Here is a 17,506-nt window from a genome sequence, read left to right as displayed (position 1 = left end):
TGGAAAATTCAGAGAAAATGGGCACAACTCGTGAGCAGGGTGATTTTGGGACGGGAAGCGGTCCCTAGAGGGAAGGGATGGAGGAGAGACACACTGGGTCGTGTCCTCAAACACCGGGCGGTGGGCATCCCGGCTTCGGACGCCCGGCCGCTCAAGGGCCGGGGGCCCAGGGCCGTCCCTACCGCGCTCCTACTCGTTCACCTGCGCCGCGGCTTGGCGCCGTCCCCGGCGCGGCTCTGGGGTTCCGACACCCGGTCCGCGCCGGTCTCCTACGCCCAGCCCCAGCCCAGGCACCTTCCCCGTAACCGTCCACCGACAGAAAATCGGCGCGGAGCCCGCCCCCGGCCCCCCCGCCCTCCCCTTTAAAGGGAGCCACCGGGTGACGCCGGGGGAGTTTGCGGAAGCGCGGAGCGCGTCGGGCCTGGGGCGGGTCCCGTGATTGGGCCGGCCCCGCCCCCGGGCCGCTTCCCCCATTGTGTGAGCGGCTGGGCGAGGCCCCGCCCCCGCGCCGCCCTCCCGCGCCGGCCCCTCCCCTTCTCACCCCCCCTTGGCTCATTTCCGGCCGCCGCCGCTACCGCTAGCCTGTAAGGAGGGTTCGGCAGAGGGAAGAAACAACAGCCGCCATCTTGTTTGTGTGCTAGGCTGGGGGGGAGCGAGGGCGAGAGGGAGCGGGCGAGAGTGGGCAGGCGGGACGCCGGGCGGAGTGCGGAGCGCGGAGAGCGGAGGCCGGCGGGCCGGGGCGGCGGCCGGGCCGAGACAGTGCGGGCGGCCCGCGGCGGCCGGGCTGCGGCGCCCCCAGCCCCCTCCGCCCGCACACACCCCCGCGGCGGCCGGAGCCGGGCCGGCGTCGACGCCGGGGGACATTACATAAGCTGCGGCCGGGGCCGGGCGGGCGCGGGGCTCGCACCTGGCGGCGGGGCCGGGCCGAGCGGCCGCCCGCTTTCTGCTCCGCGGAGGGAGGCCGCCCGCGCCCCCAGGGCCTCGCCGGTGGGCTCGGCGGCGGCGCGGCGGGCCCGGCCCCCTCGGCCTCGGCGTCCGCGGCGCCGGCCCCCGCGCGATGTGAGGCGGCGGCGCCGGCCTGGCTCGGCTCGGCGGAGCTGTGCGCGGCCATTAGGGCCGGCGCGGCGGCGGCGGCGGCGGCGGCGGCGCGGAGCGCGGCGGCAGGAGGAGGAGGAGGGCGCGGAGGGTGGGGGCGCGGGCCGGGCGGGGGCCGGGGGAGGTGAGTGTCTCTCGTCGCCTCCTCCTCTCCCCCCTTTTCGCCCCCGCCTCCTTGTGGCGATGAGAAGGAGGAGGACAGCGCCGAGGAGGAAGAGGCAGATGGCGGCGGCGGAGCTCCGAGGGACCTCGGCTGGGCAGGGGCCGGCCGCGGCGGGCCGGGGACTGCGCCGCTAGGGCCGCGACTTCTCGGGCGTTCGCCGCGGCGGCCGTGCGCGGCGGATCGTGATCTGTGCACTCCTCCGGGCCTGCTTCGGGCCCGGCCCCTCGACTCGCCCTACCTTCCCTCTCGCGTCCGCATCCCTCCAGCCGCCGCGAACCGGCGAAGAGAAAAAGGAACTTCCCCCACCCGCTCGGGTGCCGGCGGAGCCCCCAGCCCGTCCCCGGGAGCGGGGCGGGGACCCCGGGCCGAAGAGGAGATTGCCCGAGGATTCTGGTTTTCTTCGCCTGTATCTCCGAAAGAATTAAAAATGGCCGAGAATGTGGTGGAACCGGGGCCGCCTTCAGCCAAGCGGCCTAAACTCTCATCACCGGCCCTTTCGGCGTCGGCCAGCGACGGCACAGGTTAGTCTCGGGAGCCCGGGCCTTGCACATTCCCCTTGATCTTTTCTGCTCACTCTACCTTTATTCATGTATTTTCTTCCCTCCCTCCTCCTCACTTCCTAGTTTGCTGCCCCGTAATTAATTTTAAAGATGTTTGAATGAGCTGGTCGAAGACGTCCAGTGAGTGGCCCGACCATTTTCTTGGCCTCCCTCTACGTGGGGTTGCAACACTGTCACATCGATGTGTGTCCTGGAATTAGAGCTCTTAAGTGGCTGCTGTATGGAAATGGCCTTTATTGTCGCTCCCATGCAGTTTAATTTGGGAAATGCCAGTGCAATTGTGTGTAAGGGCTTTTATGCCATTTTAGTGTTGATTGTGGTTGTTGGTAAATGGACAATTTTGAATCTCTTCCCCTCCGTTGCATTTCACTCTGTCTCCTCTACTTTCCCACTTTTCAAGATTTTCACTCCTTTCACCAGATTTTCTATTGAGTAAGAGTATGTAAAAAAAATTGTGGGTTTTGTTGTATGTGAGGTCCAAGACTTCAAGTTTGATGTGAAGTTTAACAAAATGATTTTGTTATCTGCCATTCTGAGTTTTTTTTTTTTCTTATTTGTTTTAAGAATCAATATGGAGCGCAGTTCATTTTACCATCTCCCAGTTATTGATTGTGACACCAAAATGTCTGAAACTCTTTGATTTTTACGTTGGGAGAGCAGTGGCATCTCCCTACCACCACCAGTTTGTAGTCACTTTCGTATTTTGAGAGGAAAGAAAAGAGATAGGCAGTCTTCTGGAATTAGGTACTAATTCTAATCAAGATTAGAAGTTCAGAGAGTCCCAGTCATGAACTGATTGTACGAAAGTTTAAAGTGTGCATTAGGTTTTTTTTTTTTTTTTTTTTTTTTTTTCCTTTCTAGCGTTGTCTTTTTATTTGGAGATCGAGGTTTCAGTTTTAAAAGCCCTGCAGATTCTTTTCTTTACTCATTTGCTCTCAGCCCCTTTGTTAGAAATTCAGGGACTTCCCTTCCATCATTCCCTTCTTGCTGTTTAATGGTATTATCCTGATGGCCACGGACCTTCTCTTTTGCGGGTGTAGTTGTTTGAGATGCCAGGATAATGAAGAGGAAGAATGGCTGGCCATCTGACAGTCCCCAAGATGTTCCCCCTTACTATGAGCATCTCTTTAACTCCCTGAGAACAGGCTCAACGTCATCCCTCCATCTGCCAGTGAGAGTGCATAATAGAGTTAAATGTACCCTTTAAGTTTGTAAAAACTTCTAGAGCATGTTTCTAAGCACGCTATTTATTTAAAAGGATGAAAATAGGAAGATACAGCAAATGTTTTGAATCCTGTTTTTTTTTTTATAGGATAGATATTATGAGTCATGCATTAAGTTAATCTACAAAAATTGAGAAACAGGAATCTTAGTGTTCCTCTACCTGAGAATCTAACATTGGCTCTGCATGAACCTTGATCTGTACCTATGACTTATTTAGCTGTCTTTTTCTTAAAAATTCATGCACATACTGTTTTATTTCTTGGTACTTAACTACAGTTTAATTAAAACTTTTAACATCTTTAGACATGTTTTCCCTTGTAGATTTTTGTGTCATTAGTTTTCGTGTAATGTAGTTTTGCTCTACTTTTTGTGCAGTTTGGTAATTTTTATTCTTTACTTTTTCTGTCATGTAATGGATTTTATATTTGAGTTAGTAACTTCGAATATTGTAGGGGAAACTTTCATATGCTTTATTTTGATGAGTCTTGAATTGAGCCAGCGGAATTTTGAATACTCTGTTCAGGTGTAATTCTGTGTTATGGTATCTGATCTGTGTACTTGGTTAACTTGTATCAGCATTGGCTAACTCACTTTGTAGAGTCTCCTCTAATAAGCAAAAACTGTTTTGCTACTTCAGATATTTTTGAACATCATTGATAGTCCTAAATGTGAAAGAAAAAAAATTCAACATTGAGGCTAATTCATTCAGTACTGAGTTTATTTTAGTGTTAGTAAACTTTTCTCCAAATTTTGTAGTGTAGATTTACTTCCCTTCTTTTCATCAAGTTTCTACTCCCAGGTTTTTTCTTTCTTTCTTTTTTTTTTTTTTATGGTACAAGAGATTGGACCCAGGAACATTTTACCTTCAGTATTTATGTTGTACTGGATATAGAGCCTGGGCCATTCTATCTCTGAGCCCTATTTTATTCATTCATTCATTCATTCATTGGTACTGGGGATTGAACCCAAGGGCATTCTACCTTTGAGTTACACACACAGCCCAATTGTCTTCGTTGGAAACAGGGTCTTCTTAGGTTGAGAAGAGTCTCACTACTTGCTTAGGCTATCCTTGAACCTGAGATCCTCCTGTCTCAGCCTCCCAAGTACTGGGATTACAGGCATGCAACAGTACACTAGCCTATTTTATTTAGAAATAGGATCTCACTTTTGGAGGCTCAGATAGAACCTGTGATCTTCCTGTCTCAGCCTCCCAAGTACTTACTGGAATTACAAGTGTGTGCCACCATGCCTGGCTTATTTATTTTTTGAAACAGGGTCTCACTAAAAGTTGCCAAGGCTGGTCTAGAACCTGTGATCCTCCTGTCTGAGCCTCCCAGGTACTGGAATCACAGGTATGTGCCACCATGCCTGGCTTATTCCCAGAAGTAAGTGTGTGTGTGTGTGTGTGTGTGTGTGTGTGTGTGTGTTGGAGATTGACCCAGGGGCATTCTATCACTGAACTTAAACTTCAGCACCTCTCTCTCTCTCTCTCTCTCTCTCTCTCTCTCTCTCTCTCTTTTGCAGTACTCGGAATTGAACCCAGGGGCATTCTACCTTCAAGCTACACCCCCAGCCCTATTTTTTATTCTTTATTTTGAAACAGGGTCTCGCCAAGTAGTGGAGGGTCTCACTAAGTATTATTTTTTATTTTGAAATGGGATCTCACTAAGTTGTGGAGGGTCTCAATATTAATGAGGCTGGCCACAAACCTGTGATCCTCCAGTCTCAGCCTCCCAAGTATTGGGATTACCGGTGTACAGTTTTTTTGTTTTTTTTTTTCCGGTACTGGGGATGGAACCCAGGGACATTTTACCCCTAAGCTATACCCTCAGCCCTATTGTTTATTCTTTATTTTGAAACAGGGTCTCAACTGAGTTGCAAAGGGCCTCACTAAGTAGTTGGGGCTGTCCTTGAACCTTGTCTCAGCCTCCCAAACATTGGGATTACAAGCTTGCCCTGCAGGTGTACAGTTTTTAATTGTAACCAGTTTGAGTGTTTAGAAGGAGGAGGAGGAGTAGTATAAAGAAAATACTGTCCTTCTGTGAACTTCATGCTAGACACCATTTCTTTTTTTTAAGTTTCTTTTGTGGGGGTGTCCTGGGGATAGAACCCACTGGCATTCTACCTCTGAGCTACACCCCCAGCCCTATGTTTTATTCTTTATTTTGAAACAGGATCTCACTGAGTTGCAAAGGGCCTCACTAAGTAGTAGCTGAGGCTGTCTGTGAACTGCAACCCTCCTGTCTCAGCCTGAATACTGGGATTATGAGTGTGTGCCAGCATGCCTGGCTACTTTTTGTGTGTGTGTGTGTGTGTGTAGTATGGAGAATGGAACCCAGGGGCATTCTACCTTGGAATGACACCTCCAGACCTTTTTTTTTTTTTTTAATTCTTTTTATTTTCGAAACAGGGTCTCAGTTTTGAAGGGCCTCGTTTAGTAGCCGAGGCTCATTTTTTTTATTCTCATCCAATACTGTGTAATGTAAGTTTGTAGGCAACTTTTTAAATGTGTGTGGTATTAGGGATCCAAATCAGGAGTATTCTATCACTGAGCTACTTCTCTAGCCCTTTTTTATTTTTAGATTTGAGCCGATGCCGGGCGTGGTGCCGGGCGTGGTGGCGTGCACATTTGTAATCCCCACACTTGGGAGGCCGAGACAGGAGGATCTAGCAGGTTTCGAAGCCAGCCTCAGCTACTTAGTGAGGCTCTCAGCAACTTAGACCCTGTTTCCAAATAAAATATAAAATAGGTCTGGGAGTGTAGCCCGGAGGTAGAAAAGCCTTTGGGTTCCACCCCCAGTACCACACACACACACAAAAAAAGATTTGAGGCAGTTTATTTTAATATGTTTAGGCTGGCCTGCTATTTGCTATTCTCCTGCCTCAGCCTCCTGAGTACTGGGATCATGGGTGTGTGACGCCATGTTTGTCAAGCAGGCATTTCACTTATATATAGAACTTAAATTTTTTTTTTCTGTGGGGATTGAACACGGGCATTCTATACCTTCAAACGACACCCCCAGCCCTATATTTTTATTCTTTATTTTCAGTCTCACTAAGTTGTGGAGGGCCTCACTAAGTAGCTGAGGTTGTCCGCAAACCATGATTCTCCAGTCTCAGCCTCCCAAATGCTGGGATTCCAGGTGCACCCCATGCCCAGTTTAACCAGGAAAAAAAAAATTTTTTTTTTCCCCGGTACTGGAGTATTCTACCTCTGAGGTACGACCTCAGCTCTGGTTTTTATTTTTTATTTTGAAACAGGGCCTCCACGAGTTGCAAGGGGTCTCACTAAGTAGCTGAGGTTGGCAGTGAACAGCCTCCCAAATACTGGGATTACAAGTATGCACCACCATGCCTGCTTAGACAGACTGGGGTTGGAGCCTAGGGGCATTCTACCTCCGAGTTACACTCTCAGCCTTATTTTTTTTTTTTTTTTTTGGTATTGGAAATGGGATCCAGGGGATTCTACCTCCAAGTTACACCTGCAGTCCTATATTTTATTCTTTATTTTGAAACAAGGTCTTGCTGAATTGCAGAGGGCATCACTAAGTAGTAGCTGGGGCTAGCCGCAAACCTGGTGGGATTACAAGCATGTGCCACCGTGTCTGGCTCTATTTTTTATTCTTTTTTTTTTTTTTTTTTTTGTACTAGGGATGAAACCCAGGGGCAATTCTACCTCTGAGCTATACCCCAGCCCTATTTTTTTAAACTCTTTATTTCAAAATAGGCTTTCCAGAACCTGGATCCTCCTCTCTCAGCTTCCCAAATCCTGGGATTACAAGCGTGCGCCACCACACCTGGCTTTATTTTGAAATAGGGTCTCACTAAATTGCAGAGAGCCTCACTACCTAGCTGTGGCTGGCTGGGAACCACGATCCTCCTGTCTTTGCCTCCCAAATGCTGGGATTACAAGCATGTGCCACCAAGCGCAGCTGCTCAGAATATTTTTGCAGTGCTGGGGATGGAACCCAGGGTCATTCTACCTCTGAGTGACACTCCCAGCCCTAGTTTTTATTCTTTATTTTGAAACGGTTTCACTGAGTTGCAGAGGGCCTCCCTAAGTAGTAGCTGAGGCTGTCCGGGAACTGTGGTCCTCCTGTTTTAGCCTCCCAAATGCTGGGATTACAAGAGTGTGCCACCACAACCGGCCGCTCAGAACATTTTTTTTTTTTTCTTTTGGTGGTAGTGGGGTTCCTGGAAGCCCTTCTATCTCCGGGCTACACTCCCAGAACTATTTTTACATTTTTATTTGGAAACAGGGTCTCCTAAGCCAGCGCGCGTGGCTGGCTTCGAACCTGCGCGATCCTCCTGTCTCAGCCTCCCAAGCGCAGGGATTACAAGCGTGCGCCACCACGCCCGGCTGCTCAGATCATTTTGATGGAAGCCATTTTTCAGCTCTTTGACCTATGATGTTATGTTTTGATTTTAATTTTATTTCTTTAGGAATTAATGCTTTTTTTTTTTTTTTTTTTTTTTTTTTGCGGGTCTGGGGATGGAACCCAGGGGCATTTGACCTCTGAACTACACCCCCTGCCCTATTTTTTATTCTTTATTTTGAAACCAGATTTCATGGAGTTGCAGAGGGCCTCACTAAGTAGCTGAGGCTGGCCATGAACCACGATCCTCTGGTCTCAGCCTCCTGAATGCTGGAAATACAAGTGTGCGCCACCATGCCCGGCTTGAATGCTTTTTTTTCCCTGTGATACTGGGGATGGAACCCATGGGTCTTCTATGTCTGAGCCATACCTCCAGACCTATTTTACATTTTTTTAAATTTGGAAACAGGGTCTCACTAAGCTTCTGAGGCTGGCTTCAAACCTGCGATCCTCATGTCTCAGCCTCCCAAGTACTGGAATTAACAAGTGTGTGCCACCATGCCTGGCAGGAATGAATACTTTAACATTAGAGTTGTGCTTCTTAAGTCCTAAGATAAAAAAGCCTCTTGATCTAGTGAGGTCTTGCTGACCTCGGTGCAAGTTAGCAGAACATTTTACCAAGTGTCATAGATTTCTCTGGCAGTTACTTATTCTCAAGGCCTGGTAAGTTCATTGATAGGACTTTAAGAAGGTTGTCTGGTTGGTTATGAGATAAAGTGACTTTGTTAAGCTGTAAGTCCTGTATGTGTTACAGTGTGGACACCTGCATCCAGCAGGAGTTCATATTCTATTACAGAGTTAGGAAAATGTTGGGATTGTCCAGCATTGATGACAGGAAGGGTAGAAAGGCTTTCTGCCTTGTTTGCGTTTTGGCATTTTTTGTTATTTTGATTGTCTACCTCCTCTATTCTATTCCATAAAAAGGAACAAAATAGAAGCAGTTGAAAATGAGTTCATAACGATGCTTGTAAAAATGTTAAGTGGTTAAATAGGAAAGAGGAAAAGAGTAGGAAGAATGTTGCAGATACAAGTGGGAGTGTAAAATCTTCCTGGTATATTTACAAAAACAATTCAAGAGTTATTTTGCCAATTCATACACCCAAAAATTAATGGAAAAATAAGACGTGCTGCTTCTTTACTTGTCTATTGTTTGGCGCTAGGAATTGAACCCAAGGGCATTCTGAGGTACTGGCGATGGAGCTCAGGGTTATGTACATGCTAGACAAGTACTCTGCCACTGAACTACTTTCTCAGCACTTTTTTTTTTTTTTTTTGGTGGTACTGAGGTTCCTGGAAACCCTTCTACCTCAGGGCTACACTCCCAGACCTATTTTATATTTTTATTTGGAAACAGGGTCTCTTTTTTTGTGTGTGTGTGGTATTGGGGGTGGAACCCAGAGGCTTTTCTACCTCCGGGCTATACTCCCAGACCTATTTTATATTTTATTTGGAAACAGGGTCTCACTAAATTGCTGAAAGCCTCACTAAGTAGCTGAGGCTGGCTTTGAACCTGCACAATCCTCCTGTCTCCGCCTCCCAAGCAGGGATTACAAGCGTGCGCTACCATGCCCGGCTTCAGCACTTTCTTAAAAGTTTTATTTTGCCTGGGTATGGTGGTGCATGCTTGTAATCCCAGTACTTGGAAGACTGAGACAGGAGGATCACAGGTTCAAGGACAGCCTCAGCAATTTAGTCAGGCTCTCCGCAACATAGTGACCCCCTGTTTCAAAATAATAAAATATGGCTGGAAGTGTATCTCAGAGGTAGAATGCCCTGGGTTCCATCCCTAGTACCACCTACACACAAATAATAATTTTGAGCTGCTCATGATGGCATATGCCTGTAATCCCAGTACTGTGGAGGCTGAGACAGGAGGATAGAAAGATTGAGACATGGAATTTAGCAAAACCCTATTTCACAATAAAAAGGACTGGAATTGCAGCTCAGGTAGAAAGCCCTAGGTTCAGTCTCTAGAGCTGTGATCACAAGTATGTACCACCATGTCCAGTGTGAAGTTGATTTTTTTTTTTTTTTTTTTTTGGTGGTACTGGGGTTCCTGGAAGCCCTTCTACCTCTGGGCTACACTCCCAGACCTATTTTATACTTTTTTATTTTTGGAAACAGGGTCTCTTAAGCCAGTGCAGCTGGCTTTGAACCTGCGCAATCCTCCTGCCTCCGCCTCCCAAGCTCAGGGATTACAAGCGTGTGCCACCATGCCCAGCATGAAGCTGATTTTTGAGAGTGGCAAACAGTGAAATTAAGAGCCAGGCGTGGTGGCTTACAGTTGCAATCCCAGTACTTGGGAGACTGAGACAGGAGGATCACAGGTTGGCTGCCAGCCTCAGCAACTTAGGCTTTCTGCAATTTAGTGGGACCCTGTTAAACAAAAAATAAAATAGAGATGAAGGTTTAGCTCAGAAGTAGAATGCCCCTGTGTTCAATCCCCAATATTACATACATACACACACACACACACACACACACACACACACAACCCTGAAATTAATGGTGAAGCGAAATAAACCAAACATAAATTTTTTTTTTTATACCGGCAAATGGATTAAGTAGCTGAGGCTGTCTGCGAACCGCCATCCTCCTGTCTCAGCCTCCCAAATGCTGGGATTACAAGTGTGTACCAGCACAGCAGCCTTGCTCCTTCTGAAATTTAAATACCTTTTTTTTTTTTCGTGGTACTGAGAGTGGAACCCAGGGGCTTTTCTACCTTTGGGCTATATTCCCAGACTTTTATACTTTATTTGGAAACAGGGTCTCACTAAGTTGCAGAGAGCCTCACTAAGTAGCTGAGGCTGGCTTCGAACCTGTGTGATCCTCTTGTCTCAGCCTCCCAAGTGCGGGGATTACAAGCATGTGCCACCACACCCAACCTTAAATGCCATTTTTTATATTATTATTGCTATGTTCTCAAAGAGGAGTTGAGAGTAAATATTGAGATATTAAGCCTCTTTTGAGCAATTTGGATATAATTTGTTTTTAGATGTAGGAGATCCTTTTTACAAATGCCCAAAAGGGTAATTAGGGAGTAATTTTGTTGAGAGAGAGTGAAATTAAAACTGCTTAAGTAAAAAAGTGAGTGGTTAAGAGAATGGGTTTTGGAGTCCGACGGCCACAGTTTAGATCTCATATCTGCATTTATTAATTGTGAATCTTGGGCCATGTACCTGACCTATGTCTCAATTTCTTTACCTTTAATACCTATCTTATAAACTTGTGGTACGGAATAAGTGAGAACTCTTCATAAAATGCTTAGGACAGCACTGCTGCAGAGTAGGTGCTCATTAAGTGTTAATTGTTCTTTACTGCTAAATACACTGTAAGGAAAATAGTGATGTGGAATTATTTTTTGAATGGATGAATAAAATAAATAGAAAGGCAAGTACATGGTGTTCACAGAGTAGCATTACAGTGTGGTATTTTTTGGTTTCCTTTGGTTTTGGTACTAGGGATTGAATTCAAGGGTATTCCACTTCGAGCTACACCCCTATCCCTTTTTATTGTTTATTTTATTTTATTTTTTTTGGTAGTACCAGGGGTGGAACCCAGGGGCCTTCTACCTCCGGGCTATACTCCTAGAACTATTTTATATTATATTTGGAAACAGAGTCTGACTAAGTTGCTGAGAGCCTCACTAAGTAGCTGAGGCTGGCTTCGAACCCGTGCGATCGTCCTGTCTCAGCCTCCCAGTACTGGAATTACAAGCCTTCACCACCGCTTCTGGCTTTGTTGTTTATTTTGAAACAGAGTCTCTCTTGTTGGTGAGGCTGGCCTTGGACCTCAAACCTACACTACTCCTATTTCAGCCTCCCAAGCATTTAAATTACAGACATGTGCCACCACATCAGCTTTTGTGGGTTTTTTTTCTTTTTTTTTTCTTTTTGATACTCAGGACTGAACTCAGGGACATTCTGCTTCTGAACTACACCCCTAGCCCTACTTTATTTTTACTTGGATACAGAGTCTTGCTAGGTTGCTGAGAGTTTTCTTTCTGAGGCTGTCCTCGAACCTGGAATCCTCCTGTCCCAGCCTTTCAAGTACTGGAATTGCAAGTATGTGCCACCAAGGCCTGCTCATCGTGGTGGTGTACTTTTTTTTAAAATTATTTTTATTTTTTGTGATACTGGGGATGGAATCCGGGGCATTCTACCTCTGAGCTACACCCCCAGCCCTATTTCCTATTTTTTACTTTGAAACCGGGTTTCACTGAGTTGCAAAGGGCCTCACTAAGTAGCTGAAGCTGTCCAGGAACTGCAACCCTCCAGTCTCAGCCTCCCAAGTGGTGGGATTTACAAGCATGCGCCACCACGCCCGGGTGCGCCACCACGCCCGGGTTCGTGGTGCACTTTTAAGTCACCCACCAAGTATTGATTTTTTTTTTTTTAAGAAGTACAAGAATATGGAAACTGGGTAGGGGAGCACATGCCTGTAATAGTATTTGGGATGCTAACAGGATTGCAAGTTGGAGGACAGCCTCAGCAAGTAGCAAGGCCCAGTTTCAAAATAAAAATTAGGAAGCCGGGCATGGTGGTTTATGCTTGTAATCCCTGCGCTTGGGAGGCTGAGACGGGAGGATTGCACAGGTTGGAAGCCAGCTTCAGCTACCTAGTGAGGCTCTTAGCAACTTAGACCCTGTTTCTAAATAAAATGTAAAATAGGTCTGGGAGTATAGCCCGGAGGTAGAAAGCCCCTGGGCTCCACCCCCAGTACCACCAAAAAAAAAAAAAAAATTAGGAAATGCCTGGGGGTGTAGCTAAGAGATAGAATGCCCCCAGTTCAATCCCAGATCCCAAAAAAATATGGAGCAGAGATTTTCTTTTATACATAATTAAGACAAAAATTAACGGGTATTTATTTTTGTGGTACAAGGGATTGAACCCAGGGCATTCTCCCTCTTAGCTATACCCCAGGCCTATTTTGTTCTTTATTTGAAACAGGGTCTCACTAAGTTACAGAAAGTATCACTAACTTGGTCAGGCTGGCTTTGAATCTGTGATCCTCCTGTCTCAGCCTCCCAATTACTGGGATTATAGGCAACATTCAGCTACTTAGGGAGGCTTTCATCAATTTAGTGAGACTGTTTCCAAATAAAAAATGAAATAGGGCCGGGCGTGGTGGTGCACGCTTGTAATCCCCCGCGCTTGGGAGGCGGAGACAGGAGGATCGCGCAGGTTCGAAGCCAGCCGCGCGTGCTGGTTTAGGAGACCCTGTTTCCAAATTAAAAAAAATGTAAAAATAGGTCTGGGAGTGTAGCCCGGAAGTAGAAGGGCTTCCAGGAACCCCAGTACCACCAAAAAAAAAAAAAAAAAAAAATAGGGCTGGGCAAGTAGTCTGGAGGTAGAATTCCCCTGTTACAGTCCTCAGCGTGCGTGCACACACACACACACACACACACACACACACACACACACTAAAGACAAACTGGAAACCAAATTGTTCTCATTGACATATACTCAATATTAAGAATAGCACTTGTAGCCGAGCATGGTGGAGCACACTTGTAATCCCAGCATTCAGGAGGCTGAGACAGAAGGATCGCAGTTCGCAGGCAGCCCCAGCTACTTAGTGAGGCCCTTTGCAAGTCAGTGAGACCCTGTTTCAAAATAAAGAATAAAAAATAGGGCAGGGGGTGTAGTTCGGAAGTAGAATGCCCCTGGGTTCCATCCCCAGTACTGCAAAGAAAGAAAGAAACAAACAAACAAAAAAACACCACACCTGGCTGGAGGGATAGCAAGAATTATGACTACCAGGAGCAAGCAAGAGGTCAATCATGCAGCGCTCATGATGTTTATAGGAATTTAGAGTTTCCGTTTCTGCTAACTTAAATGGATGGAGCAAAATTGTAACTTAGATGACTAAAATGAGACATGGTTTGGAAGCAGGTGGCACACATTTGTAATCCCAGTACTTGGGAGCCTGAGACAGGGTATCACAGGTTCATGGCCAGCCTCAGTTACTTAGTGGGGACCTCTGCAACTTAGACCCTCTTTCAAAATAAAGAATAAAAAATAGGGCTGGGGGTGTAGCTCAGAGGTATTGTGCCCCTGGGTTCCATCCCCAGTAGTATGTGTGTGTGTGTGGGTGGGGGGGGGAGTGGTTTGGGAAAGAGAAAAAATAGGACAGTGAGATGATTGTTTTAGGATTCCATTGTTGATAAGGATGGGCTTATCACAGAACATGTGCAGAGTGGAAAGATTTGAGAGATTGATGGCCAGCTGAACTTGGTGACTGGTTCCATGTTAGGTAAGCTAGATGGAGTAATTAAGGGTAATTCTCAAAGTTCAAATTCAGGTAGCTGGACAGGTGATTGATTTATTGTTAGAGAATATAGGAAGAGTAGTTATTGGTTGGGGGTGTGCATGTGTGTGGCAGGGTAACTGGTGATGAGTTAAATTTTTTTTTTGGGTGGGGTGGTACTGGGGATGGAACTCAGGGGCCTTCTACCTCCGGGCTATACTCCCAAACCTATTTTATATTTGTTTGGAAACAGGGTCTCAGTAAGTTGCTGAGAGCCTCACTAAATAGCTGAGGCCGACTTCTAACCTGTGCGATCCTCCTGTCTCAGCCTCCCAATTACTGGGATTACAAGTGTGCGCCACCACGCTCAGCTATGTGTTAAAATTTTAGACATCAAGTTGTGTGGTTCTTCTGAATTGAGTGGTCACTCTTTTCATTTGTGTCTCCTTTCAGCTAACAGACATTGAATACCATCATCCAGTATTAGACACTAGGGATGTGAAGCTATGTTAAGGTGGTTTCTTGTCTTGAAGTCTTAGGGATCAGGTTGCTATGCATATATACACAAGTTCCCCATGAGTGATGCTATGATGAGTTTCAAAGGCAGAGGATAGGGATCATTTCTGATGTGGGTGTTGTATATTGCTGGAAAAATTTCATAGAGGAAAATACTTGAAAAGGGTTGCCAAAAAAAAAAAAAAAAAAAAAAGAATCCGGGCCTAGTGGGGTATGGTGGCACATGCTTGTAGTCCTAGCATTCAGGAGGCGGAGACAGGAGAATTGGGGCTCACGGACAGCCTCAGCTACCTAGGCCCTTTGCAGCTCAGTGAGTCCCTGTTTCAAAATAAAGAATAAAAAATAGGGTTGGGGTTGTAGCTTAGAGATAGAATGTCCCTGGGTTTCAACCCCAGTACCACTCACACAAAAAAGAAAGTAATAATGAAAGGACTTTTTTGGTGTGGTATTTAGGAATGAACCCAGGAGCATTCTATCTTTGAGCTATATCCCCAGTTTTTATTTATTTATTTATTTATTTATTTATTTATGTATGTATGTATGTACTGGGGATGGAACCCTTCTACCTCCAGGCTACACTCTCAGACCTATTTTTTTTACATTTTATTTGGAAACAGGGTCTCTTGAGCCAGCTGAGGCTGGCTTCGAACCTGGGGATCCTCCTGTCTCCACCTCCCAAACATGGGGATTACAAGTTTGCGCCACCATGCCCAGCTATTTATTTTCTATTTTGAAACGGGGTTTCACTAAGTTACAGAAGGCTTCACTAAGTAGCTGAGGCTGACTGCAAACCTGTGATTTTCCTGTCTCAGCCTCCCAAGTATTGGGATTACAAGTGTGGGGCACCATACCCGGCTCTGGCATTTTTATTTTTTTTGTATGTGATACTAAGGATGGAACCTAGGGGTGTTCTACCTCGGAGCTGCTCCCCCTTCCTGCTCTATGTTTTATTTTTAGGGCCTTCTCTATTAGGTGACTATTGGACAACTTCATGTTTTCCAACAGTGACATAAGCTCCATTTTTCTCACCCCAACATTGTGGTTTGTTCTTTTTTTAAGGGTGGTGGTGGTGGTGGTGGTGGTGCAGCTGCTGCTGCTCCTGTTGCTGCTGCTGCTGCTAGATATTGAACCCAGAGTCTTGCATGTTCTAATAAGCAGAACCTCCTAAACAGTACTTCTACTCCTCAACCATGTATTTTTCTGGATACATGTTATCTTCTGGATAACTATACCACTATGCCAGAAACATTAGGAGTCATCTTTATCTTCTTGTGCTATCTTTGATTCCTGTATCTCAACTTTTTCTTGTAATATCCCTGATTCCTTTATTGTGTTAGTACTTGTTCTCCAGGTATAAGTACTAACTTTTACTATTTCTCTAAAAGCATCCTCCTAACCAGTCTCCCTGACTCTAGATTTTTCTGTCCATCTCATTCTTCACCTCTTTGCTTAAAGGAAAAGGAGCAGCCTGAGGAGTTTAGTAAGAAATATAAAATTAGAACCGGGTGTGGTGGCGCACGCTTGTAATCCCTGCACTTGGGAGGCTGAGACAGGAGAATCACACAGTTTCAAAGCCAGCCTCAGCTACTTAGTGAGGCTCTCAGTAACTTAGTGAGACCCTGTTTCCAAAAATAGGTCTGGGAGTATAGCCTGGAGATAGAAAGCCTCTGGGTTCCACCCCTAGTACCACACACACAAAAAAAAAAAGAAAGAAAGAAAGAAAGAAATATAAAATTAGCTGGGTGTGGTGGCACATGCTTGTAATCCCACATTCGGGAGGCTGAGACCAGAAGAACGTGGTTCGCGGACAGCCCCAGTCAGCTACTTAGTGAAGCCCTCTGCAGCTCAGACCTGGTTTCAAAATAAAGAATAAGAAGTAGAGTTGGGGGTGTAGCTTGTAGGTAGAATGTCCCTGGGTTCAATCCCCAGTACTACACACACACACAAAAAAAAAGTAATTAGTAATTTTCAGCTGATAGGTGCTCTCTAGGAAGTAAGCCAATGATGTTCTCTTTAACTTTTTTTTTCCAGTACTGAAGATAAAACCCAGGGGCGTTTACCTCTGAGCTACACCCCAGCCCCGCTTTTCATTATTTATTTATTCATTCATTCATTCATTCATTCATTTATTCATTCATTTATTTATTTATTTATATTGCTGTACTGGTGATGGAACCCAAGGGCATTCTACCTCTGAGCTACACCCCCAGCACAGTTTTTCATTCTTTATTTGGAAACAGGGTCTCATTGAGTTGCAAAGGGCCTCCCTAAGTAGTAGAGGCTGGCCACAAATAACGATCCTCCTTTCTCAGTCTCCCAATAGTCTTTATTTTTGAAATGGAGTCTCACTGAATTGCAAAGGGCCTCACTAAGTAACAGAGCCTATCCGCAAACTGTGATCCTCCTGTCTCAGTCTCCCAAATGCTGGGATTACAAGTATGTGTCACCACGCCCAGCTTTATCTTTAACATTTTAAAGTAGACATGGAAACAGGTTGCACCAAATGAGTGAGAATCTTACTTTTCCTGACTTATTATGCCATAGTGTCAGCACTCTGGAGGTGGAGGCAGAAATATCACTTGATCCCAGGAATTAAGAGACCAGCCTGGGCAATGTAGTAAGACCCACTTCTCAAATTAAAAGGTTAATAAATTTACATTATTTGTGTAGTGCTTTAAAATCTTTAAGAATGCCGGGTGTGGTGGCGCACACTTGTAATCCCCGTGCTTGGGAGGTGGAGACAGGAGGATCATGCAGGTTTGAAGCCAGCCTTGCTGGCTTAAGAGACCCTGTTTCTAAATAAAAATATAAAAAATAGGTGTCTGAGAGTGTAGCCCAGAGGTAGAAGGGTTTCCACAAACCCCAGTACCACCAATAAATAAATAAATAATAAAATCTTTAAGAACTATCTAATTGTTTATTAAAATAACACCCTGAGAGCCAGGCATGGTGGCACACGTTTGTAATCCCTTGGCTTGGGAGGCTGAGAGAGGAAGATCGCACAGGTTCAAAGCCAGCCTCAGCTACTTAGTGAGGCTCTCAGCAACTTAGTGAGACCAGGTTTCCAAATGAAATATAAAATAGGTCTGAAGGTGTATCCCCGAGGTAGAAAGCCCCCCTGGGTTCCACCCCCAGTAACACACACACACACACACACACAAATCCCTTAGGAAAGTAAGTTTTAATGCCTTTTTATAGATGTGACCTCACAGTTGGAAATTGACATCTACAGTCAGATCTGGTCAAGGTAGTGTGTACCATTAGATTTGCATTTCGGATCCTTAGACTCCATGAGCACAGATGGCTGATGGCATTTGGGACTT

The 17,506-nt window shown here is 45.9% G+C and overlaps 1 protein-coding gene across 2 annotated transcripts in view; it reads left to right on the top strand.

Annotated features, from left to right (window-relative positions):
- Positions 1-1,658: 1,658 nt before the first annotated feature.
- The window catches only part of EP300 (EP300 lysine acetyltransferase), a gene marked incomplete at both ends in the record, with an annotated part of 90,864 nt that continues 75,016 nt past the window's right edge, over positions 1,659-17,506 (top strand). Inside the window, one exon of one of the 2 annotated variants that reach the window (XM_080705285.1) lies at positions 1,659-1,779. In XM_080705285.1, coding sequence (XP_080561411.1) covers positions 1,686-1,779 — 94 coding nt within the window. The remainder of the gene's footprint in view (positions 1,780-17,506) is intronic. The other variant, XM_080705284.1, reaches the window with a different exon arrangement.

The sequence above is a fragment of the Muscardinus avellanarius genome (assembly GCF_963383645.1).
Source record: "Muscardinus avellanarius genome assembly, chromosome: 11".
Classification (NCBI taxonomy): Eukaryota; Metazoa; Chordata; class Mammalia; order Rodentia; family Gliridae; genus Muscardinus; species Muscardinus avellanarius.
This window is presented reverse-complemented; position numbering and strand designations above follow the sequence as displayed.